This window comes from Microcaecilia unicolor, unplaced genomic scaffold (assembly GCF_901765095.1).
Source record: "Microcaecilia unicolor unplaced genomic scaffold, aMicUni1.1, whole genome shotgun sequence".
NCBI classification, from domain to species: domain Eukaryota; kingdom Metazoa; phylum Chordata; class Amphibia; order Gymnophiona; family Siphonopidae; genus Microcaecilia; species Microcaecilia unicolor.
The window spans coordinates 280805-305207 of NW_021962925.1; the positions used below are offsets into that span (position 1 = coordinate 280805).

The 24403-nt window shown below is 44.5% G+C and overlaps 1 protein-coding gene across 1 annotated transcript; it reads right to left on the bottom strand.

Annotated features, from left to right (window-relative positions):
- Nucleotides 1-1128: 1128 nt before the first annotated feature.
- On the bottom strand, nucleotides 1129-23951 carry LOC115458673 (gap junction gamma-1 protein-like). The gene is made up of 3 exons (XM_030188503.1): nucleotides 23872-23951; nucleotides 1831-3031; nucleotides 1129-1260 (listed from the first exon to the last, which is right to left on the bottom strand). The coding sequence occupies exons 2-3, from the start codon at nucleotides 3008-3010 to the stop codon at nucleotides 1253-1255; spliced, it is 1188 nt and encodes a 395-aa protein (XP_030044363.1). The 5' UTR covers nucleotides 3011-3031; nucleotides 23872-23951; the 3' UTR covers nucleotides 1129-1252.
- Nucleotides 23952-24403: the final 452 nt, after the last annotated feature.

The window sequence follows — 24403 nt, forward strand, 5'->3', positions numbered from 1 at the left end:
AGGTCTCTCTCGTGATGATTTCATTTTCACACAAATTCTCAGTTGCCACCCAAACACACACTGCTTCTTGCAGTTCAGATCAATTTCCTGTGAAGTTCTGAAAGCAGCCAGTGTTTACTGGTCACTACGGAAAACTCTGGTGCTTTTAATCCAGAGGGGAAGGCAGAGACAAAGGAGAGGAAGAGGAGGAGGTGGAGGGGAATATAACGAGAATGATGGAAGAGGGAATGGAAAAAATGATGCAATCATGTGGGAAACTAGGCTGTCAAATTCAGATTCAAACGGCTGGTACTTAGCCAGCCAGCCTGACTGATTTATCGAAGAGAGGGTGGCACTGGAAAATACCTTAAAACCACTAACATAATTCTTGGCTCTCTGCTCCTCACCAGACACTCCCTACCAATGCACTTCAGCTGTACTCTCTCACTCCTCAGGCCTCTGCCTCCACTCCCCCCCCCCCCCCCCCCCCCCCACACACACACATTTTGCTTTCTCTATAGATCAGCTTTGGGTGTCAGCGAGCACAGGTCCTTTGAGCCCAGCACCCACACTTCATGGGCTCTGCCTCCCAGCAAATGTGTACACTAGACTCAGAAACCTACATTCACACCCTGCTGCCTAGCGTCAACATTAGGGAAAAGCATTTCTTTTCCAGGAATGACTAGAAATCCCTGCGAAAGGTACAAAGCAGAGGATGTAAACGGGCAGCTGCCACTTTTACTGCAAACGTGGGCATGTCTACTATATATGGCTGTAATCCTTGGTGTCTGGCACCCTCCACGGCTTGGCTTTTGGTAAGGCACTGTGGCACTGGTAATGTAATGCTTTCAATCAGCGAGTCCTAGCGGTGCTAGGTTATTCTTGTCTGGCTTTTCCCAACACAGTACCATTGGCAGCCCTGGACGAACCATGGGCACCTGGAATGTAGTAAACACTGTGAGACTGGCTCCTTACAGCACAATTTCAAGTTAAAGGTACAATTCCCTTTTAAAAATGTAAAAAGAAAAGCTGAGTATTTCTTACTCATAGGATCCCAGGAGAGGCTCTGTCTCTCCAAAATTCAGCAGTATAGAAAATGCAGACTTCAATCCCCTCTCCCTAGTCCCCAACCCCTTCCCTCCCCAGGAATCTTAGGTCTTTTAGCATTGCTTCCAGTGGTTCTTTCCAGGATAATTATTGCAGCGAGTTCACAAATGATGCACGAAGAGTATTCCAGTTACTGTGCGTACCATCTCACATAGATCACTGTGCTTCACAGGCCTAAGGGATGAGAAGAGACAGGCGAACATTAGCTGCCAAACACCAACCATGCTATGCTATATGACATGACACAGTCACCCCTCTGTCCCCAAAATCTTTTACATTACATTTCTAACTTATATCCCATTATCACCTTACAGTTCTAAGCAGGTCACAAAGATCGAGAAGTCAGAACAACTTCTGGAAATTGCATAAACCTGACACAAAACTACCAACTCTCTTGTAAAATAAATTTCTTGATCTTCCTTCTAAATGAAAGATATTCAATTGAGGAAATGAATAAAACTTAGCAAGATCCTTCCAAAGCCTTGCTGCTTGGAAAGCCAATGATTTTTCAAACAGTGTTACTCGCTTCATTCCCTTGGCTGAGGGAAACGCTAATCTCTGACCCTTAACCCCATCTCAAGCAGCATCGAGACTCAGAGTCTGTTAAGGGAAGAAGCTCTGCCCTCTTAAAACGTGGATGCTGGGGTCTCCTCCCTCCTTCAAATCTAAGATGACCAGGGTGAGAGAAAAAAATATTACGAGAAGGGCAGAAAGCTGAAAGAGCCCTAGTAACTACTGGCTCACCTGACTTCTCAGAGACGGCTCCCTCCTTTTCCTGTGCAAAGTTCAGGCGGTTCTGCTCAGCTGCAATACTGTTGGACTCAGGGCTGCTGCTGCGCAACGGCTGTGCATTCTCTGGGGGTGGGTTTAGGTGGAATGCCAGCTCTAGATGCTCTTGTGTCATCTTCAGTTGTTTGCGCAGTCGGTCCAACTCATGCTGAGGGTGGAGATCTTGCAAAGCAAAGTGTTCTGCAGTCCCGTTGGCCAGGTTTTCCCCATATGCCAGCTTGTCACTGGGAATCTTTCCCTTCTTCTGTACAGAATGGTAATGCGGGGGGGCACTGGGGGTCTTCTTGGAGTACTGGTGCTCTGCAGATGCGTCGTGGAAACTCTGTTGACGCGACCTCTTGCTCAGCACATCCCGGATGCCTCCAATGCCCAGGTGGAAGAGTTCACAGATATTGAGCAGAAGGCAAAGTCCGCTGACCACATACATAATGATAAGGAAGATGGACTTCTCTGTGGGCCTGGACACGAAGCAGTCCACTGTGTGTGGGCAAGGGCTGCGAGTACATACATAGGAAGGAGCTACTTCAAAGCCATACAAGATGTACTGCCCAAAGAGAAAGGCCACCTCCAACGCTGAGCGGAACAGGAGCTGCAGTACATAAACTTTCATTAACCCATCCTGTTTAATGCGGCGCCGCCCATCGTGCTTCCGGCCTTCCTCATCTGCTTTCTCCTTCTCTGGCTCAATCTCCTCAAAGATCATTGGGTCTTCCTCACCGTTGTCCTCCGCTTCCTCATAGTCACGCACAGCGCCACGATGAACCACCGGCATTCGCTGTGGCTTCTTTCTGCTCTGATTCTTCTCTTGCCGACGTTTTTGGTACTCGGGCATGTGGGAGATCCTGTGCATGGCAAAGCCCAGATACATGATGGAGGGGGTGGTGATCATGATGATCTGGAAGACCCAGAAGCGAACATGGGAGAGAGGTGCAAAGGCATCATAGCACACGTTCTCACACCCGGGTTGCTGCGTGTTGCAGACAAACTTGCTCTGTTCATCGTAGTATATGGATTCTCCGCCCACTGCCGTCAGCACAATGCGGAAAATAATTAGCATCGTCAGCCAGACCTTGCCCACAAAGGTGGAATGGTTATTAATTTCCTCCAAGAGACGGGTAAGGAAACTCCAACTCATTCTGGTGCCGTGAAGCAGTCACTGGTGATCAAGAGACAGGAAAATGGAAATTATTCACTTATATTTATTACAGTGTGACCTAAGGCAAAGCAAACCACAGTATATAGCCCAACATCCAGCAAACAAAAGATTAGGGGTAGGGAAATGGACCATATGTTAGTTACAGAAGCCAGAAATACGGCAATTTATTTTTCAATCTATGCATTAAGGCTGAAAATTAATACCGGAATTACTGACTTCCCCACATGGACCAAAATCAACGTAGTGCATTCTACTAATAATAATTTAACTTCTTGGAGTGAGAGGGCAATTATGTTCTAGATTATTTCTACAGTATATGAATAATCCATCCATATAAATCCATGCCATGGAACATAAGCAGACACACACATACACAGTGCAACCCGCAACCCCTCACACAAAGAGCAACCCGTGACCATTACAGTGCTGTAGAATCTGAGTGCGCACACACAGACACTGCAACTTACAACTCCTCAACACACAGCAACCCTTAAGCATGAGTTGGGCTGATTGCTCAAACACCTGAAGATGACACAAGAGCATCTAGACCTGGCATTCCACCTAAACCCACCCCCAGAGACTGCACAGCCGTTGCGCAGCAGCAGCCCCGAGTCCAACAGTATTGCAGCTGAGCAGAACCGCCTGAACTTTGCACAGGAAAAAGAGGGAGCCAACTGTGCTGGGGCTCGCTCTCTCTCTCTCTCCTGAAGAAGGGAAGGTCTGCTGGAATCCAGGCAGAAAGACTTGCCCTTCATGCAGTCAGCTTTCTTCCCTTCTCATAATATTTTTTTCTCTGCATCCTGGTCCTAAGTCATCTTAGATCTGAAGAAGGGAGGAGACCCCAGCATCCACATTTTAGGAGGACAGAGCTTCTTCCCTTCACAGACTCTGGCAGGGTCAGAGATTTTGGGGACAGTGGGGAGACTGTGTCATGTCATATAGGTTGGTGTTTTCCATGTAATGTTTGCCTTTCTTCTCACCCCTTAGGCCTGTGAAACACGGTGATGTATGTGACACCACCATGGTGCTGTAGAACCTGAACATGCACACTCGTTCATATACAAGTATTGTGGAACACACAGAAACCTACAGCTCTTACAGAACCAACCCCCCCCCCCCACACACACACATCGCAACCTGTATTCCTTACAGTTCTTGGGAACATGTGCACACCTGCATACACACATATACAAACAAAAAGAAGCACCCCCCCCCCTCTCAGTTACAAGTCAGTGAAAACACAGCCTGTGGGAGTTGAGTATGTCAAACCCATCACCTGGTCCTTCAGCATGCCATGCCTAAGAATCTTAGGAGTCTTTACTTGGTTGCTGCACGTCTCTTTTCTAGCCCTAGATGGGGCACTGGCAGATGACCTCAGTACCTGCCTAGGGATATATAAGAAAGTACTCTACTCTCTCCCAGTGCTTTGGCAACAGGCTTCCAGAGTTGTGCTTCTCCAGTGTTTGTTATCTGGCCAGTCCCTGCCTCCGGCCCAGCTCGTTCCTGTTTCCAGCTCTGCTACCCCCAGCTCTGCTTCTTCCTGTCTCCAGACTTGCTGTTCCAGCCAGCGGCGTATCTGGACTTCAGCGGTAGGGGGGCAAGAGCCGAGGTGAGGGGGCACATTTTAGCCCCCCCCCCCCGCCGCCATCGCCGACACCCCCTGCTGCCGCCAGCACCACCTCCAACAAGTTTGACCCCCCCCTCGACCTGCCCGCCCGCCATCCGTCGCCATCTGTACCTTTGCTGGCGGGGGACCCAACCCCCCACCAGCCGAAGTCTTGTTCCTGCGTTTGGTTTCTTCTGAGTCTGACGTCCTGCTGCACGTGCAACGTGCAGGACGTCAGAATCACAGAAACAGAACGAAGCCCTGCACGTTGTACGTGCAGCAGGACGTCAGACTCAGAAGAAACCAAACGCAGGAACAAGACTTCGGCTGGCGGGGGTTGGGGTCCCCCGCCAGCAAAGGTACAGACGGTAATGGCGGGGGTTGAGAGGGGCATCGGTAGGGGGATCCAGGGCCAAATTTACGGGGGCCCAGGCCCCCATGGCCCCACAGCAGCTACGCCCCTGGTTCCAGCTACTCCCTGGTCTCAACTCCATAGGGCCAGCCCCAAAGGGCTCTTTTAAGAGCCAACCTCTAGAACACCCTGTTGTGTTCCAGCCAGTCTGCTAGGCACTGCCTAGTCCTACACTTCAGTCAGGTTCAAGTCTGGTCCTACCTTCTCCAGCTCCCGGACTTATCAGGTGGCCCCCGTCAGCATCTGCCTATGAGGGCCTACGCAGCTTCTACACCGCACAGGTAGAGCCAATCTCATCACAGCCCAAGGGCTCACCTTCCCTAACTACTACTTATCATTTCTACAGCGCTACTAGACGTACGCAGCGCTATACACTTGAACATGCTCTGCTCGACAGAGCTTACAATCTAATTAGGACAAACAGGACAAACAAGAGATAAGGGAATATTAAAGTGAGAATGATAAAATAAGGGTTTTGAACAAGTGAACACTGTGACTGAACATGACAGAAATATGGACAGGAGCAAAATTGCTCCCAGACTACTGTCTCTTCTTATTGGTGGTGGCAAAGCAGGCTGGACGGAGGCACCAGTGGGAAAGTTGCAGAATGCAGAACTACAGCTCAGTGGAGTTTTGCTCCGGGTATACAATACCAGATTTCATGTTCAGAGTCACCACTCAGGAAAAGCATCTTGGAGTCATTGTGGACAATATGTTGAAATCCTCAACTCAGCATGCAGTGGCAGTCAAAAAGCAGGTGTAAAATAAGGAGAGAATATTGCAATGGCTTCCCATCGCTCCATGCTGCAACCACACCTTGAATATCATGCACAACTCTCACCACCCCATCACCAAAAAGATACAGTTTGGAGAAGAGACAGCTGAGGGGATCTGAAAGAAGTTCATCAAATCATGAGTAAGATAGCAATTTAGGCAATTTGGGGTTCTTGTGCCAAAAGATGTATGAGACTTGAAGACCTCAATATGTATACCCTAGAGGAAAGGAGGAATGGGAAGATATGATACAGACAAATACTTAAAAGGTATTAATATGCAAACTAATCTTTTTCAGAGACAGGGAAGCAGTAGAACCAGAGGTTATGAGTTGAGGGTGCATGTTACTTTTTCACAGAAAGGATGATGGATGCCTGGAATGCCCCCCCCCCAAGGAGATTGTGAAGAGAAAAGCAGTGATAGAAATCACAAATGTGTAGAATAACAACAGAGATTCACTACATAGAAAAGGATAGTGGCAAACATAGTGATTTTCAAACCAGAAAAAGATCTGTCTTTTTGCTTTGAAAATGCCCATTTTCTAGACGTTTTGTGCTCAGTGCATCTTTCTGGTGACCATTTTTGAAGGAAAGAAAAAACAAACAAAAAAAAAACCCCAAGGGAAAAAACATACAAAAACAAGCCATTGGGATAAATTGCGGTGTGGGACAGCATTAGTAGACAGGCAACACAGAAATTCCAGCAGAGTAGGGGGCACCACAGTGGACTTCACATAAAAGGTTCCAGGTACAAATCTCACTGTTATCCTCTCCTATAATAAGTACATAAGTAATGCCACACTGGGAAAACACCAAGGGTCCATTGAGCCCAGCATCCTGTCCCCGACAGCGGCCAATCCAGGCCAAGGGCACCTGGCAAGCTTCCCAAACATACAAACATTCTATAAATTTTATTCCTGGAATTATGTATAGGGAGCCCTCAAAACCCACCAAAATCCTACTGTACCCAACTGTACAATACTACAATAGCCATTATAGCTTCAGATGTCATCTATGTGTGGGTGCTGTAGGTTTTTTGAGGGCTCACACTTTCCACCACAAGTGTAACAATTAGAGTCACATATGGGCCTGGGTCCTTTTCTCTACAGTGCACCGACCACTAGGCTATTCCAGGGACCTGCTTGCTGCTCTAATAGGCCTGGCCATAACTGTCTGACACTGTCATAGAGGCTGGTATGCACTGTTTCTTTCACATCTTTGGGAGGGGGGGGGGGAAGGGGGTCATGCCTTAAATCCTCCAGTGGTCATTTAGGGCACCTTTTTGTGATTTAGTCATGACTGAAACAAGTCTAGACCAAAATGTCTAATTTTTAGCCTTGGGCATTTTTGCTTTGTTCCATTATGGCAGAAGAACATCAAAGTTCTGGAAGCGCCAAAATCCCACTCCAACATGTCCCCTTGTGATTTGGATGCACTGAAGACAAACTGCATAGATAAATGTCTTAAAATGTGTTTTCAGAATATCAATTTTGACAAAAAAGTCCATCTGCTGCTTTTTTTTTATACTTTTCTGTTTTGAAAATGAGCTCCTAAGTATACCAGCATTTAATCGTGAAGAAGTGGAACCTGTGCACACTCAATTCTGGTCACCCTGTTGGGCAGGATGGACTGTGCAAGACTTTATCTGATGACATTTACTATGTAAATACAAGAAATTATGCTTTCAATCAATAAATCAAGCTGTGGAATTTAATGCTGGAAGATGTAGTTAATACAGTTGGCATAGCTGGGTTTAAAAGATTTAGACAAGTTTCTGGAGGAACTATCCATAAACCATTATTAGCCCTGTAGAATTGGGAAAGCCAATGTTTATCTTAAGGTATACACAACAAGGAATGGATCTATTCTTTGGGATCCTGTTGAAAGGACCACTGTTTGGCATGTTGAGGTCCAGGACAGCAATTTGGGAGGGGGCCCCAAACTCTACCTGCAGGTTCTGCCTTACCTAGTAACATAGTAGAGAATGGCAGATTAAGACCTGTATGGTCCATCCTGTCAACCCAACAAGATAAACTCATAGTATAAGCTATGATACGTATACTTGATCTTGATTTGTCCTTGTAATTTTCAGGGCACAGACCATAGAAGTCTGCCAGGCACTGGCCCTGTTCTCCAGTTACTGAACCTGAATCTGTCCAGCTACAATTAGTGCACAGACCGTAGGAGTCTGCCCAGCACTGGCTTCGCTTCCCAATTACTGGTGTTGCCATCTAATCACTGCTAAAAGCTTGTTTGGTTCCATGATGTCTACACCTACAGAAGGTGAACTCTCCACATGAAAAAAGAAAGGCAAGCAGACAGTGGATCCAAAAAACTCCCCTCTCAGATGGTGTTCTTGAACAAGGTCTTTATTCAAATAAAATAACGACCCGACACCCGACACGAGTCGTGTTTCGGCCTTACGACCTGCGTCAGGGGTCTAGTGATTTTGGATACAAAAAATCTTTTCTAGATCAATAAACTTTCAGTCAATCATATATGATCTGAAATATCACGAGCAATTTCTGAAGTCCACTGCAGTGCCCCCTAGGGTGCCGGGCTGGTGTCCTGGCATGTGAGGGAGGATCAGTGCACTAGGAATGCTGGCTCCTCCCATGACCAAATGGCTTGGATTTGGTCGTTTTTGAGATGGCCGGCCTCGGTTTCCATTATCGGCGAAAACCGAGGTCGGCCATCTCTAAGTCCGGCGATCTCAACATTTAGGTCCACCGTCTCTAGGTTGACCTAAATGTTGAGATTTGGCTGGCCCTGACCATATTATCGAAATGAAAGATGGACGCCCATCTTGTTCGATAATACGGTTGGGTCCGCCCCTTCCCGGGGCCATCCCCGGAGATGGGCACCCCCGTTCGATTATGCCCCGCCACGTAAATTGCTTTGAATGTTGTTGCAAAAACCACAGAAAGGTGGTATACTTTGACTCCTCTCTCTCTTTTTCTTTGCACAAATCCAACAGACTGCTAAAATCTGTCAATTCTTCCTCTGTACCACCAAAATGTGTCCCTTCCTTTCTGAGCATGCTACCAAAACCCTTAATCACAATCTTATTATCTCATGCTTAGAGTATGCAACTTGCTTCTCACAGGTCTCCCACTAAACCATCTCTCTTCCCTTCTATCCATTAAAAATTATGTCATATGACTTATATTCTGCCATTGTCGTTACACTCACTTCATTGGCTCCCTATTTCTGCATACAATTCAAACTCTTCTTATTGACTTACAAGTGCATTTACTATGCAGCACATCAGTACTCCACTCTTACCTCTCCCTACATTTCTCCCCGGGAACGCCATTCATCGAGTAAATATCTCTTATTGTACCTTTCTCCTTCAGTGCAAACTCCAGACTCTATTCCTTTTATATTGCTGCACCGTATGCCTGGAATAGACATTCCGAGTCAGTACATCATGCTCCGTCTCTGACCATACTCAAATCTAGACTAAAAGCCCATATTTTTCAGGCTGCTTAACTCTTAACTCCTATTCTCTTGTTCAGTACCCATGTCTGTTTTAATCATTCCCACCATAAGGAATTCCGTAATCCCTCCCTGTCTTGATTAGATTGTAAGCTCTGCCGAGCAGGGACTGTCTCTCATGTGTTTAGTGTATAGTGCTGTGTACGTCTAGTAGCACAATACAAATGATAAGAACATAGTAGATGACGGCAGAGAAAGACCTGTACAATCCATCCAGTATGCCCAACAAGATAAACTCATATGTGCTACTTTTTGTGTATACCTTACCTTGATTTGTTTCTGCCATTTTCAGGTAACAGACCGTAGAAGTCTGCCCAGCACTAGCCCCGCCTCTGCCACCCAATCTTTGCTAAGCTTCTGTGGATCTATTGTAGTAGTACAGCACAACTGGAGTATATGGATTGTATTTAGGATCTCCAAATGTTAGAAATGCAAAGTACGACCATGAAGCTTAAAAAGGGTACACAGAGGTTTCCATATCCTGAAAGACTGTCCAAATCGGGGCTATTTATTGAGACAGGACATTTAAGGGGTATTTTAATTACACTTCAGATAAAGCAAAGGACAATAATACATCTCACATCTTCCAAGGAAAGGAAATGTTTACTCTAAGGTGAAAATATAGAACATTTTGCCATTGAAAGTAGTCACAGCTACATTACGAAATGAGAGATTTGAATTTGTTGATGATGAAACAGAGGCAGAACTATTCAGCCCCAAAACCTCTGGTTTGTGAGTTACCTCAAGTATCAATTCTATCCCTTTTCTTTTTAATTTGTATATCTCCCGTTGGCTGATCTGATTCATACCCATGGGACTATGTTTTGCTTACTGATTATATGCAGTTGTATACCACAGTAGCAGACGAGCAGGATGGCTAGAATTTCATATATTGAAACTTAACTCAAGTTTCTTTGGTGGGAAAAGATGTTGCTTTGTCTTCCTTATCTGATGGAAACTGAAACCTCAATACAAATAAGTTTGTAATCTGGGGATGTATTTAGAACCCCAGTTGAAAATGGATGGTCTAGACTCTTTAGTGGGTCACGTGATGCCTTTCTCCTACCAAGCAGTGGAAGGCCTGAGCTCCATGGAAGACCTACAATGATCTGCTAAATACACTATCTACAGGGGGATTTCTATAGAAAATATACCATTGGAGCAGTGTTTGAAGCACTCCGGGAGGAGGCAAAGCATGTTTAGGGTGACTGGAATGCAGTATGCCCAGAGGGAACCGTGATGGTCATCATGCCAGCAATGGAGTGGGCCTATGAAATTTCCCGGACTGTAACAGCAGTGCTGGAATACCGCCTAAACAACCTGCAATCGGCGGTTGACAAGATCAATTAAAAATTTGACTCTCGCTTCCACAGGCTCACAGACGTGGAACGCCATGTAGCGGAGTGAGAGGATGAGGCTGTGGGAGTGATGGACCAGCTGGGAGACAGCAGAGCTGCATGACCGGCTAGAAGAGCAGGAATACAGAGCCCGTAAGAAGAACCTGCGAGTGGTGGGGCTCCTGATACAGTCTCTGGTAACGAACTGTATAAGTTCTTTAGCACATGGCTCCTCACGCACCTCAGCCTGGATTGCACTGCATCCTCTTTCAGCTGCAAGAGAGCCCACAAGATTTGAGTATGCTGAGACACGGAAACCAGGCCCCACACAATTATTGTTCGATTACTTAACTGGGTTGAGAAGGAAGCTATTTTAAGAGCCTATGGGAAGGTGGACCACATGTTCTATGACAACCAAAAGCTTCTCTTATTCAATGATTATTTGTCAAGGGTAGCGCTTAAGTTCTATGATCGCAATAAAAGTTGGGTTTACAGGTGGCTTTTGCCACTAGGGCATGTGTGCTGATATCTGACTTCTGTTCAGATTAACTTTCCTAAGTGTTTACATTAGGAGATAAGGTTAAAGGTTTTTAAATCTGTCCTAAAACTTTGTTTCAGATGAACTTACCTATGTGAATAAATATTTTTATTCCATGTAATCTGTATTGCTCATCACTGGCTAATAAGAGTGAGCAAATGCAAAATGATGCATGTGGGAAACAGAAACCCAAACTATAGCAACATGATGCAAGATCTCACATTAGGAGTCAACACCCAAGAAAAGGTTCTAGGTGTCATATTTGATGATACATTGAAACCCTGTGCTCAAGGTGTCATATTTGATGATACATTGAAACCCTGTGCTCAATGTGCATTGGTGGCTAAGAAAGCAAATAGAATGTTAGGTATTATTAGGAAAGGAATGGAAAACAAAAATGAGGATGCTATAATCTTTGTATCGCTCCATGGAACGATCACATCTTGAATACTGGTGTGCCATTCTGGTCACTGTATCTCAAAAAAAGATAAGAGTGGAATTAGAAAAGGTACAGAGAAGGGCTACGAAAATTATAAAAGGGAAGGGACGACTTCCCTATCAGGAAAAGCTGAAGCGGCTAGGGCTCTTCAGCTTGGAGAAAAGACAGCTGAGGGGAGATTTTTATTTTATTTATTTGTATCCCACATTTTCCCACATATTTGCAGGCTCAATGTGGCTTACATGATATCGTGAAGGCATTCACCAATTCCGGTACGGGATAAGCACAAAATGTTGTATTAGGATAGGGAAGATACGATTCAAACAAATAGGGTTGAGGTAAATATAGGTCTATAAAATGAGTGGAGTGGAACAGGTAGATGTGAATCGCTTGTTTACTGTTTCCAATAATACAAGGACTAGAGGGGGGGGGGGGGGGGAGCATGCAATGAAGTTACAAAGTAGTAAATTTAAAACAAATCGGAGAAAATATTTCTTCACTCAACTTATAATTAAATTCTGGAATTCTATGCCACAGAATGTGGTAAAGGCAGTTACCTTAAAGGGGTTTATAACTTCCTAAAAGTTCATGGACTTGGGAAAATTCACTGCTTATTTCTCAGATAAGCAGCATAAAATCACAAGAACGTAAGTGTTGCCATACTGGGCCAGATCGAAGGACAATCAAGCCCAGCATCCTGTTTCCAAGGGGACCACTTTAATAATGGTCTATGGACTTTTCCTTTAGGAAGCTATCCAAACCTTTTTAAACCCTGCTAAACAGCTTTTTCTACATTCTCTGGCAACTGAGGTTCAAATAACAGGTGCCCATTCTAGACTTTACTAGCGTAACTATGAACCGCTCTTAATAAAATTGGGATTAGAGTTGGATAGATGTGGAAACTAAATTTATCTTGGTTGCAGACTTGGGCCGCTTATGAGAGCTGCGTGTGAACGAATGCCATGCAGATGGGGTGTCTAGAGAATTGCTTGTAAGTAGGAGAGCTATGGAGTTTTGTGATGCACATTGGCAGAGTTGTTTTAGGAGGTGGTTAGTGTCCGCGCTTTGTTGCTTACTTCCGATCTGACGAAGAAGGGCAACCTTCGAAAGCTAATCAAGAAATGTATTAAGTTATGTCCAATAAAAAAGGTATCATCTTATTTTCTTTTCCATGTTTTATTTTGTTTGATTTCTATTGTTTTCGTGAAAATCAATAGCTGAGCCTGTTTAAGATGTACAAGGTTTTGCTTCATTAAAGATTAACAACAAAAATAAAAAATATATTTTCACATTGTCTTTGTATTTTTCTTTTTCAACTTCTTAGTTTCATTTTTCAAACATTTCACTACGTGATACTTGTATCCTTTACCTCATTTTGAATTAGTACTATTTAATCGATGTTCGAGTTATATTTTTGGATGTTAGCTGTTATACACAGTTTCTTCATTCGATTCATGTCCTTAGCTTTTTTAATTTACTAGACTGATCAGTTTATTTTCTACACGCTACGTTTTATATTATCAGTGTGATGTGATGTTTAGCATCGGTACGCACAGCTCCTCCTCCTCCTCCTCCTCCTCAATAGACCGGCCCGGGCAAACAAAGCGGTGACGTCACGGCCGCAGCGGGTTGGCGCCTTTTCTAACGGTCGACCGTTCCTGTAAGCGCGGGAAGAGCGAAGAGATTGCGCGCGAGGCGGGTCTATGTCGCTCGTGCGCATCTCCGAGCGAGTGGAGAACAACTAACGTCATTTATTCCCTTGTGGGGCTGGAGGCATGAGCAGCTGTGGGGTTTTTTTTTCTGTCTGGTTTCTAATTCACTACATCCGTCTTCCTCCCCATAAAAACCCATCTACTTAATATAAAACGACAATGTCCGCACTTTGCAGGAGCTGCTCCCAGCTGGTTCTTGGGTGGGATCCACTGGCAATACTACTACTATTACTACCAGGGGGCATCAGGATTCCTTCCTTACATGGAAGGATCCCCCCTCCCCTATCTAAAACTGCATGTGAAGCAGTGGCCTGCTATATGTGCCCTGGGGAGTAAACGCTGGGCAAATGATAACTCCAGACACCCCCCCTCCCCCCCACGTTTAGACCACAGCCTTTCTTGACAGCAAAAATTAACATGTACAAACCCTGGCTTATCCACTTTAGTAACGGACTCCCTGTCCCCTACCTTACTCTTGCCTCAGAGAGCAAAATGACTATGCTGGGAGCCCTCAGCCAATTTTATAGAGGCTCTTGGGTCACCTTGAACCAACCGTTTAGACACCCTGCTTCAAAACAAAACTATACTCTCTTTGTTACTACTACTACTACTTATCATTTCTTTAGCGCTACTAGATGTATGCAGCGCTGTCTTATAGGGGTCAGTTGGGAGTGTCCTTTGGTCTTGGAAGGAGGGGGCAGGTCAATGCAGCGACACCATGCTTCAATGCCAGAGGACAGCCAAAATGACCACCACACTTTGAAACTATATACTAAATGATAGACAGTCAATGCATTATGCAACCCTTTTAGTTGGAGAATCACTCCATATATACCCCACGTTATCCCAGCGACTTTTTTTTGTACTACAAAACTGGTAGCAATAATATCGACAGAACTACAATAATCAGGATAAGACTGAAAAACCTTTCGAAAAGATACAGAGAACGGCAACAAAAATGATAAAGGGGATAGGACAACACTTCCCTATGAGGAAAGGCTAAAGTGGTTAGGACACTTCTGCTTGGAGAAAAGACAGCAGAGGCAAGATATGACAGAGGTATATAAAATAATGAGTGGAGTGGAATGGGTAGACATGAATCACTTTGTTTACTTCTTCCAAAAATACTAGGACTTGGGCACATGCAATGACGCTACTAAGTAGTAAATTTAAAACAAATTGGAGAAAATATTTCTTCACTTAACATGTGATTAAACCCTGGAATTCTTTGCCAGAGAATGTAGTAAAAGCAGTTAGCTAAGCAGGGTTTAAAAAACGGTTTGTATAATTTCCTAAAACTTTATAAGCCATTATTAAGATGGTCTTGGGAAAATCCACTGCTTATTTCTAGAATAATCAGCATAAAATGTATTGTACTGTTTTAGGATCTTGCCAGGTACTTGTGACCTGGATTGGCCACAGATACTGGGCTTGATGGACCTTTGGTCTGTACCAGTATGGCAATGCTTATGTTCTTATGTTACGTTCTTATCTTGTACACTTTACCTTAAACCTGAATGGGGACAAAGGGAAATACAAAGTCCAGTGTTAAATCAAATTGAGTTATGGGGCAGACTGGATGTGCCATTTAGGTCTTACCTAATATCATTTGCTAAGATGCTATGTTGTGCTCAACAGATCAACAGTGTTGATTGAACACTTCTGTGGTGCTCTAAGGGTTGGCAGCTTTAAGAAGCAGGCATTGGTGCAGCTCAGAGCCCCTTTCTTTCACAGACTCTGTGCATCGCTACAGTAAAATCACTGAAACCAAGAACCCATAATTATAGTGAACTATTGCTGTTCTCGTGGGAAAATGTCTGCATCTCTGCCTAAGAACTAAGTTCTGCTTGGGAGAATAACAAGATCTTTAACTCATTTGCAGAATAAATGAAAAGTTCTTTACCAAATGCACCTACTGAGGCAAAGCGTTCCATAAAGCGAGGCAACTTCAGGAAAGCCAAGAAAGTTCTTCAGATAAGGCAAGGACACAAGAGAGAGTACAAGGACATAGACTTAATGTTAAATACACTGGTATCAAACCTTGCAAGGCTTTAAACACCAAGACAACTACTGCAAAATGTTTCTTAAAATTAATTTTTTTTGTTACATTTGTACCCCACGCTTTCCCACTCATGGCAGGCTCAATGCGGCTTACATGGGGCAATGGAGGGTTAAGAGACTTGCCCAGAGTCACAAGGAGCTGCCTGAGGTGGGAATCAAACTCCGTTCCCCAGGACCAAAGTCCATCACCCTAACCACTAGGCCAGAATTGGTAGCCAATGCAATTTTCCCCAATACTGGGATTACATGATTGCAACATCTAATACCAGGGCAACACTGACTCTTTGGTGAGCCCTAGGCAAATGAGCCCACTGGGTCCCTCTCCCTAGAGAAAGGCACGGGGACAAACTTTGTTCCTGTGTTATTTTCTACCTCTACCATTCCCTTTCCCTCCAATGACCCCTTCAATTAAGTTCTAGATCCAATTAACAGCAACACAAATTCCCTCCAATGACTACCCTGTTTTGGTACAGCGCAAAATCGTACAAAAAACACTGAATATGCCATCCCATAACAGCATCAACACTCAGGATTTGAAAAGTATAAAAAGAGAGCACTGTAAATATAGTAACAGGCCCTATAATACCAGTACACCTTCTATGGGAAACAAACAGGACTGCTACAATCCCTACACAGAAACTAAACAGCAGTACAGTCCTTCACTGCTATCTTCCACTGCAGGGTCTGCTTGGGTGCAATTTATGCCACTGCCTACAACTTAGAAATAGACAAAGAGAGAGCTGGAAATCCCCAAAGCACAACTAGTCACTCTGGGAAGAGACAGACCCCCTTCTCCCAGAACTGATGCCAACGCTTTCCTTCTCTTCCTCCCTCAGACAGATTTCAACCTTTTGCTTGAACTTTTGTTTAGTAAATCATCTTTTTTACTGTCAAACACTTTTGCTGTGATTTAAAGAAACTGGTACAGCGAACTGCCCTCCCCAGGATGGACTACTGTACTCTTTGCCCAGCATCTAAGAGCCTCACACTCTCCTACTACAGATCAAAGCAGCCTAAGAAAATTCATCAGCCCAGCTGACCCTGTTGCACAGATTCCCCACCCACCTGACTCCAGGTACTACTACAGATCACACTAAACAGACAGTTCCTGCTCCAAGGAGCTTACAGTGTAGTCTAATCAATCAAGTACGCACACAGGAACACTTATTTTAACTACTTCCCTATAATGCAATCTCAAAAGTGAGTTTTTAGGCAGGATTTGAATATAACTCTTGAGTTGGCCACTTTGATATCAACTGACCAATTTGCTCCTTCCCCTCACCACACACAAAGGATTCCTTCCCTATATAACTAAACACTAGCATAAACAGGAGAGGAGGGCTGGGATAATGGATACTTAAATGTCATGCATGAGTGGAAGACAGTACAGAAATCATTTACCAACCAGGGAAGTAGTGACAATGGGTTGCTGCTCCATTTCCCGCTCAGCAACTGAGTGAAATGCTCTGCCTGCCAGCACTTTGCAGTGGTGACAAGGTACATGCAGCTTCTTCGCTTTCAGTCCCCCTAAAGAGGAAGCACTAACAACAGGAGAGAGCCAGGGGAAGTGCACCAAAGGGGCTGAGGTGGGGTGGGGAGGCTGAAGGTCTTCCTATCTTTTTCTTTCAGGCAGGAGCATCCCGAGGGGGATACACAGGGACACCTTCCAGCAGTGGGACCTATTTCAAGTACTGCACTAACATTCCCTCCCATCCTTGCTGCGCAAAAGGCCTTGATCCGAGAGGAAATAAATGGGACTGACTGACTCCCAGAAAGCAGCTGTGGTGACTGTTCTGATGTTCTTCCTAAATCACCTTGTGGTTTGGAGGCTCAGTGTGGCACAGCCCCTCTAAGAGAACTTAATAGAAATTAATCTGTATAAGTTAGATGGGCTATTGCTGAATTATTTTACTTTCCTTATGATTTTTCACTGTTTCTGTGTTTTTTTATAACAATGTAATTGTTTGATTCTGCTTGGAGCAGTCTCAACAGGAAAAGGGAGTCACAAGACCAGAAATAAAAATTCACAAAGTCCACAAACAAACCAACCTCAACAGAAACGGAAATCTGAACCACCCACTGTAGATGTTTCTTCTTCAACATCAGGAAAACTGCATAATGGTCTATTATAGGGGTAGGCAACTCCGGTCCTCGAGAGCCGCAGGCAGGTCAGGTTTTCAGGATATTGTGGATATCCTGAAAACCTGACCTGCCTGCGGCTCTCGAGGACCGGAGCTGCCTACCCCTGGTCTATTATATTCCTCTTCAAAATCATTTTGCTGAACAGCGTTTTAGAGCCAGGCTTCTAACCTCTCACATAGGGGCCCCCGCACCCTCCTGGATACCACTCAACTGAGTGTTCTCTTTAATCAATCCTAAAAACCTGGGGAAACACAATCCTGCATAGCAAAAGAGAGGTCCCTATCTTCCCGAACCATGGAGAACCTGAGAACAGAACCTCCCAACTGCCATCAGATTCACAAACACTGTTCTGATTCCGCAGCCATTCCTCTCAAAGCCCCCATTTTAATAATCCTTCTCCACCCTTGTGAAAAGCACGCTTCCTCCCTCAGACTTATATCATCACCTCCGAACCCTCCTAAAACTGGGAACTTCTTTCTTTATTCATACACGACATTGAAATACAATAAAGGAGCCCAAGGGCCTGAGCATTACCTGTAAGGGGTAATTCATGGGATAAGCACAGAGAATCTTTAGTATGGGGAGTGAGGGGTAAAGCCAGAGATTAGCACCGAGGATCCTTAGCTGTGGGGGTGTGTGAAGGGTAATACCTGGAATATGCACAGAAGATCCGTACATGGTGGTGGGGAGGGATGAGGGGTAAAAAATGGGATATGCACAGAAGAAACATAGCTGTGGGGAGGGGAGAGAGGGATAAAGCCTGGGATATGTACAGAGGATCCTTAGCTGTAGGGGTAGTGAGGTGTAAAGCCTGGGATATGCAACGAGGATCCGTATGGGGGGGGGGGGGGTAAAGTCTGGGATAAGCACAGAGGATCCTTAAAATGGGGGGGAGTGAGGGATAAGGCCTGGGATATGTACAGCAGATCCCTTTATTGGGGGAGTGAGTGAGGGGTAAAGCTTGGGATAAGCACAGAGGATCCTTATATGGGTGGGAGTGAGGGGTAAAGCCTAGAATAAGCAGAGAGGATTGTTAGAGGGGTAAAGATGGAGTGCACCTCAAGCTGCCACCTGGATTCTGATTTGCTGGACAGGGTTGATTCAGGCCTGGGTTTACGCTATTGCATGAATCTTAGATTGCATTCTACGTTAGATTAACAATGTGAGTGTCGCCATGTCTGGCAAATCATCCAGAAACTCTGCTGCCCTCTTGCCAGGGAGATAGCATGAGAAAATTCAGTGTGTGACATTTCATTACAGGAGTCCTGGATATAACTTTTTCCAGTTCTGCTCTTGCAGAAATTGAACTTTGTTAGGAAAGAAAAATGAGACCTTACTGTCCTTACAGTGAAGTATAAAAGCAGTATTCTCAATGAATAAGGGTAGATAGTGGGGAGTCTGTGCTGGGACCATTGCTTTTTAACATATTTATAAATGATTTAGAGATGGGAGTAACTAGTGAGGTAATTTAATTTGCTGATGAAACAAAGTTATTAAATTGCAAGGATTGTGAAAAATTACGAGACTGGGAGACTGGGTATCCAAATGCTAGATGACGTTTAATGTGAGCAACTGTGACGCACGTGGGAAAGAGGAACCCAAATTATAGCTATGTAATTCAGGGTTCTACATTAGGAGTCACTGACCAGGAAAGGGATCTAGGTGTCACATTGAAACCCTCTGCTCAGTGTGCGTAGTGGAGGAGTAGCCTAGTGGTTAGTGCAGTGGACTTTGATCCTGGGGAACTGAGTTCCATTCCCACTGCAGCTCCTTGTGACTCTGGGCAAGTCACTTAACCCTCCATTGCCCCTGGTACAAAATAAGTACCTGAATATAGGTAAACCACTTTGAATATAGTTGAAAATACCACACAAAGGCGGTATATCAAGTCCCATTTCCCCCCTAAGAAAGCAAATAGAATGTTAGGTATTATTATTAGGAAAGGAATGGAAAACAAAAATGAGGATGTTATAATGCCTTTATATCACTCCATGGTGCTATTGCACTACTACTACTTACCATTTCTATAGAGCTACAAGGCATACGCAGCGCTGTACACCATAAACGAAAAAAGACAGTCCCTGCTCAAAGACTTTACAATCTAGATAAGACAGGTAAACAGACAGAACAATTAAGGCTAAGGGAATAAAGAGGTGAGGATAAAAGGACAGGGCAAGTGAGTAGTGGTTAGGAGTCAAAAGCAGTGGTAAAGAGGTGGGCTTTAAGTTTGGACTTGAAAACGGCCAAAAACGGGGCTAGACGTACATGCTCAGGAAGTCTATTCTAGGCATGAGGTGCAGCAAGATAAAAGGAACGCAGTCTGGAATTAGCAGTAGAGGAGAAGGGGACAGATAAGAGAGATTTATCTACAGAACGGAGTACTCGAGGGGGGGGGGGTCTAGGGAGAGACAAGAGTGGAGAGGTACTGGGGAGCAGCAGAGTGAATGCATTTATAGGTTAATAAGAGAAGTTTGAATTGAATGCGTAAACAGATAGGGAGCCAGTGAATTACACCTTGAATATTGTGTGCAATTCTGGTTACCGCATTTTAAAAAAATATATAGTGGAATTAGAAAAGGTACAGAGAAGGGCAACGAAAATGATAAAGGGGATGGAATGACTTCCCTATGAGGATAGGCTAAAGCGACTAGGGCTCTTTAGCTTGGAGAAAAGACAGCTGAGGGGAGATATGATAGAGGTCTATAAAATAATGAGTGGAATGGAACGGGTAGATGTGAATTGCTTGTTTACTCTTTCCAAAAATACTAGGACTATGGGGCATGCAATTAAGCTACAAAGTAGTACATTTAAAATGAATCAGAGAAAATATATTCATTCAACGTGTGATTAAACTCTGGTATTCATTGCCAGAGAATGTAGTAAAGGCAGTTAGCTTAGCGGGGTTTAAAAAAGGTTTGGCTAGCTTCCTAAAATAAAAGTCCATAGGCCATTATTAAAATGGACTTGGGGAAAATCCACTGCTTGTTTCTAGAATAATCAGCATAAAACGTATTGCACTGTTTTGGGATCTTGCCAGGTACTTGTGACCTGGATTGACCATTGTTGGCAATACTTATGTACTTAAGAAGGATGCTGAAACAGCACAAATTAGTAATATCACTGCAAGAAACAGACCTGTCCCCATCACATAATGGCATGAACAGCTGAATCAAATCCACTTTGGAGGTCCTGTGCAGGTCTTAATTCCTTTTGCCTGGGTAGTGGTGACTCAGTGTGAAGTGACCCACACAGCTTTGCTCCCGCCAACCAAAACGCAAACACAAACCAAGTAAAAATAAATCACCATCTGTGATTCTGGCTGCCTAAAAGTACAGTTTGATCTTAAGGCAAATTGGTATCTGTCAAGAGTTTGCTGTAAAGACTATGCAGTTCAACTAAAATATTTAGGAATATGGTTAAACAAAAACCCCCATACAAACTACTGAACTTGACACAACTAAAATCACTAATTTAATTGGTCTCCACTACGTCTTTCATGGAGGGGCAGACTGGACACCATAAAGATGATGCATACTCTTCAAATTAACTACATATTAACGATGTTACCTGGATTACCTACATGTCAGACCTTATTGATTTGTAAATGATCATCACGTACATTCCTGGGACTTAATTTCCCTAGTTGTAAAGGTCTAAAATACAAACTAGTACATGCGCCCTGCTTTTCCTACATTGGCACGCAGCTGTGGAATGCATTACCACTTGATCTGAAAACTATTCACGACCTAATCAACTTTCAAATACCACTAAAGACTTTTCTTTTTAATAAGACTTACCATAATAATCAATAATAGGAATTCCAGTGCATCATTACTTACTAGATAGTCTGACTGTTTCTGATTTACTGAATTGTTTATATCCATTACGCTATACTTGTTTTTTGTATGCAACCAATTGTTTATCTACTCTTGAATGGCGCTTGCCATGATGTATTATCGTAAGCCACACTGAGTCTGCAAATAGGTGGGAAAATGTGGGATACAAATGCAACAAATAAATAAAGTTAAAAGTCATTCTATAAAAGCAATGAATGTAAATTAACAAAATCTCTAAGGAATAACAGAGCCCCAAGAATCTCTTTGAAAACTCTCAAAGGCTCTAGATTGAATGGTGATTTAGGGTTTCCAGATTTTTACCACTATCACATTACATCATTAGCTAAATTTGGTATATATGGGGTTATTAACTTCTACAGATCATAATGTTGAAAGGGATCTAATTTCACCAACACCTACCTCTTTGCTTATTATAATATCTTTATCACATAAATTAATCAAAGATACAAATTTTGCTCTTTTGTAAATTGATAAAGCTATGAGAATAGAAAAGAAAACTATATCATGGAAGTTACAGTAACAAATAAATATTTGATCATTAAATTAACTCCTATTTGGACAGGCTTTTATTCTATTTGATGAAGTTTTAGTTTGTAAGTATGACTTATCTCCCAACCAAACATCTGAATGTTTACAGTTAACACACGCTATCAAAAAAAGTAATATTGATCTAACTTCTTTATCAAAATAATCTGATTTATATGATTTCGGTGTTTCTATATTTCCCAAAGGTAAATTAATGTTGGAACTAAACTTATTCTATTTCCACATTTACTTGGTATTCAAGATGTTTGGCTTAAGGACCTGGATAGACAACTTGATAATATTGATTGGTCTCATAGGCCAACTCATTCCACCGGCATGGCACAATTCCTTTACTTTTCAACACGGAGGGCAATTTGGACCCTATGGAAAATGTTCACAGTTTGAAAAGGTGGTTCTGGACTCACCCACACCCTTGTTGCTTGTACCCCCTTATGTAGGCTCCATCAAACATGTCAGCTTTTATTTTGTTTCAAAAATTATTAAAATGTACAGTTTGATTGCTTATTAATTCATAAAAAAATGTATGTACCTTTTTATTTCTTTTTGGCTTGGTCTCTTTGTGTGGTAGTTGAAACAATCATCCAGGAAGGGGAGTGGAAAAATAAACTGAGAGGCAGTTGGGGAGGGATGGGGCAGCATTTTGGGCTTCACTGATCTGACAACTGAAGCTGATGCCTAAACACCCCCACCCTCATCACACAGATCTAAGTGTAGGGAGAGAGACCCTCCCTCCCCAACTCTCAGCATATGCCAACCCTGATTAGGATGAAACCCTCCTCGAGAAAACGTCCACCCCCATCCCTAGGTAAAAGCCAGAAATGCCTCCCTCCCACGCCCCATGGGCAAAGAAATTCAAATGCAGGGAAAGATCTGCTGTACTCCCGGTCCCCACGACAGACAGCTCTGTCCTGGGACAGAATACTCAGTCTACCTCCTGTCCCGGGACAAGCAGCAGATCTCTTCACCAAAGCCCTGCGCAGGTGTTAACGTGCGAATACAGCACGGACAGCTGAAGGTGGATATATGGCTCCAAGCAAAATAAATGGCAGATATGAACGCTTTCCCTCCACTAATCCTTTCTGAAACTCACTCCCTAGCACCCAGACTTTAAACGACCCACCCAGGTACACTCACTGTGCTTCCTCCCACGTGCTTTGCTCAGAGGATTTCAACCCAGTCCTCGGGGTTTCCACCAGGATACCCCCCACCCACACACACCTTTTACGGCTTTCTACACTCCCTATTCCCTTTAGGCACATAACTTAGTACACTCGCTCCCCATCCACCCCCACTCAAATTATAGAATCGCCTCCCCCACACATAAATACACTCGTTCTCTACCCCCCCCCCCCCCCACTCATATACACTGGCTCCCCATCAGGGCCGGCCTTAGGGGGTGGCAATCAAACACACTCGCTCTCCAACCCCCCCCCCCAACTCATAACTACTCCCGAACCCCATCTCCCCCACACTGAAAAATAAACTTACTCCCCAACCCCACCAATTTATACATACAATCGCTCCCCATCCTTCTGTAGGCGCATAGCTACTGTTGCTTTCCCCATTCCCAACCTCCCCTAGAGGATTACAGTGACTCGTCCCCCCCCCCCCCCCCACCCACCCAACTATCCCTCCTGAGGCTATAATCTCTCTCTTCTCGCACCCCGTCCTTTTTTCCTTGCATTTATCCGTACACTTAATTCCAAAGCGCATACATCCCGCACTGCCTCTCTATAGAGCCTGATCCTCTCTCCTCCCCCCACCCCAACTTACTGCCACGTTTCCAAACCTCCTGCCCTGACTCGCACAGCATAACTCTCCTGCCAGGTACCAGGTGGTGGGTGCCAAGCTCCGGCCGGAGAGACCCCCGGGGAGGAGGGAGAGAGTTTCACAAGTTAAAGCAGCTGTTTCGCACTTACCCAGCAGAGGTGGTCGGGGCAGATCCGGGCGATCCTGGAGCTCAGAGCACACAAAAGCCGGAGGAACAGCCAGTCAGTCGCCACGATTTTGGGAGAGATCACATGACTCAGCCCTGACCGAGCACTTAAGCTTTGGCTCGAAGTGAGGAACAAAGAAATTCTTCCTTTTCCCTCCCAGTCCCTCCGCCCCTGTAATCGGAAACCTCCTACGCAAACTTACTGCAGCCTGGACTGTAGCACTTTCCCCTCTCGGACCCACCACGACTGAAGAGAGGGCAACTCCTCAGGACCGATGAGAAAAGCGGCAGATGCAGGGGGCAAAGCAGGACGAGAGCCCCCAGATTCAGCACAGCCCCATTCCCCTTATTTACCCTAGTGATGTGGCTTTCACTGCCCCATTCCCTCCAACCCCCAACCCCTGTGATGTGGCTGTTACTGCCCCATTCCCTCCACCCCCCATCCCCCTGTGATGTGGCTTTCACTGCCCCCCCCCCACTCAGCCTTGCCCCATCCCCTTACCCCTGTGATGTGA

Bases quoted from the DNA above. Each gene is read 5' to 3' on its own strand.
- LOC115458673 (XM_030188503.1), bottom strand. From the start codon at position 3,010: ATGAGTTGGAGTTTCCTTACCCGTCTCTTGGAGGAAATTAATAACCAT.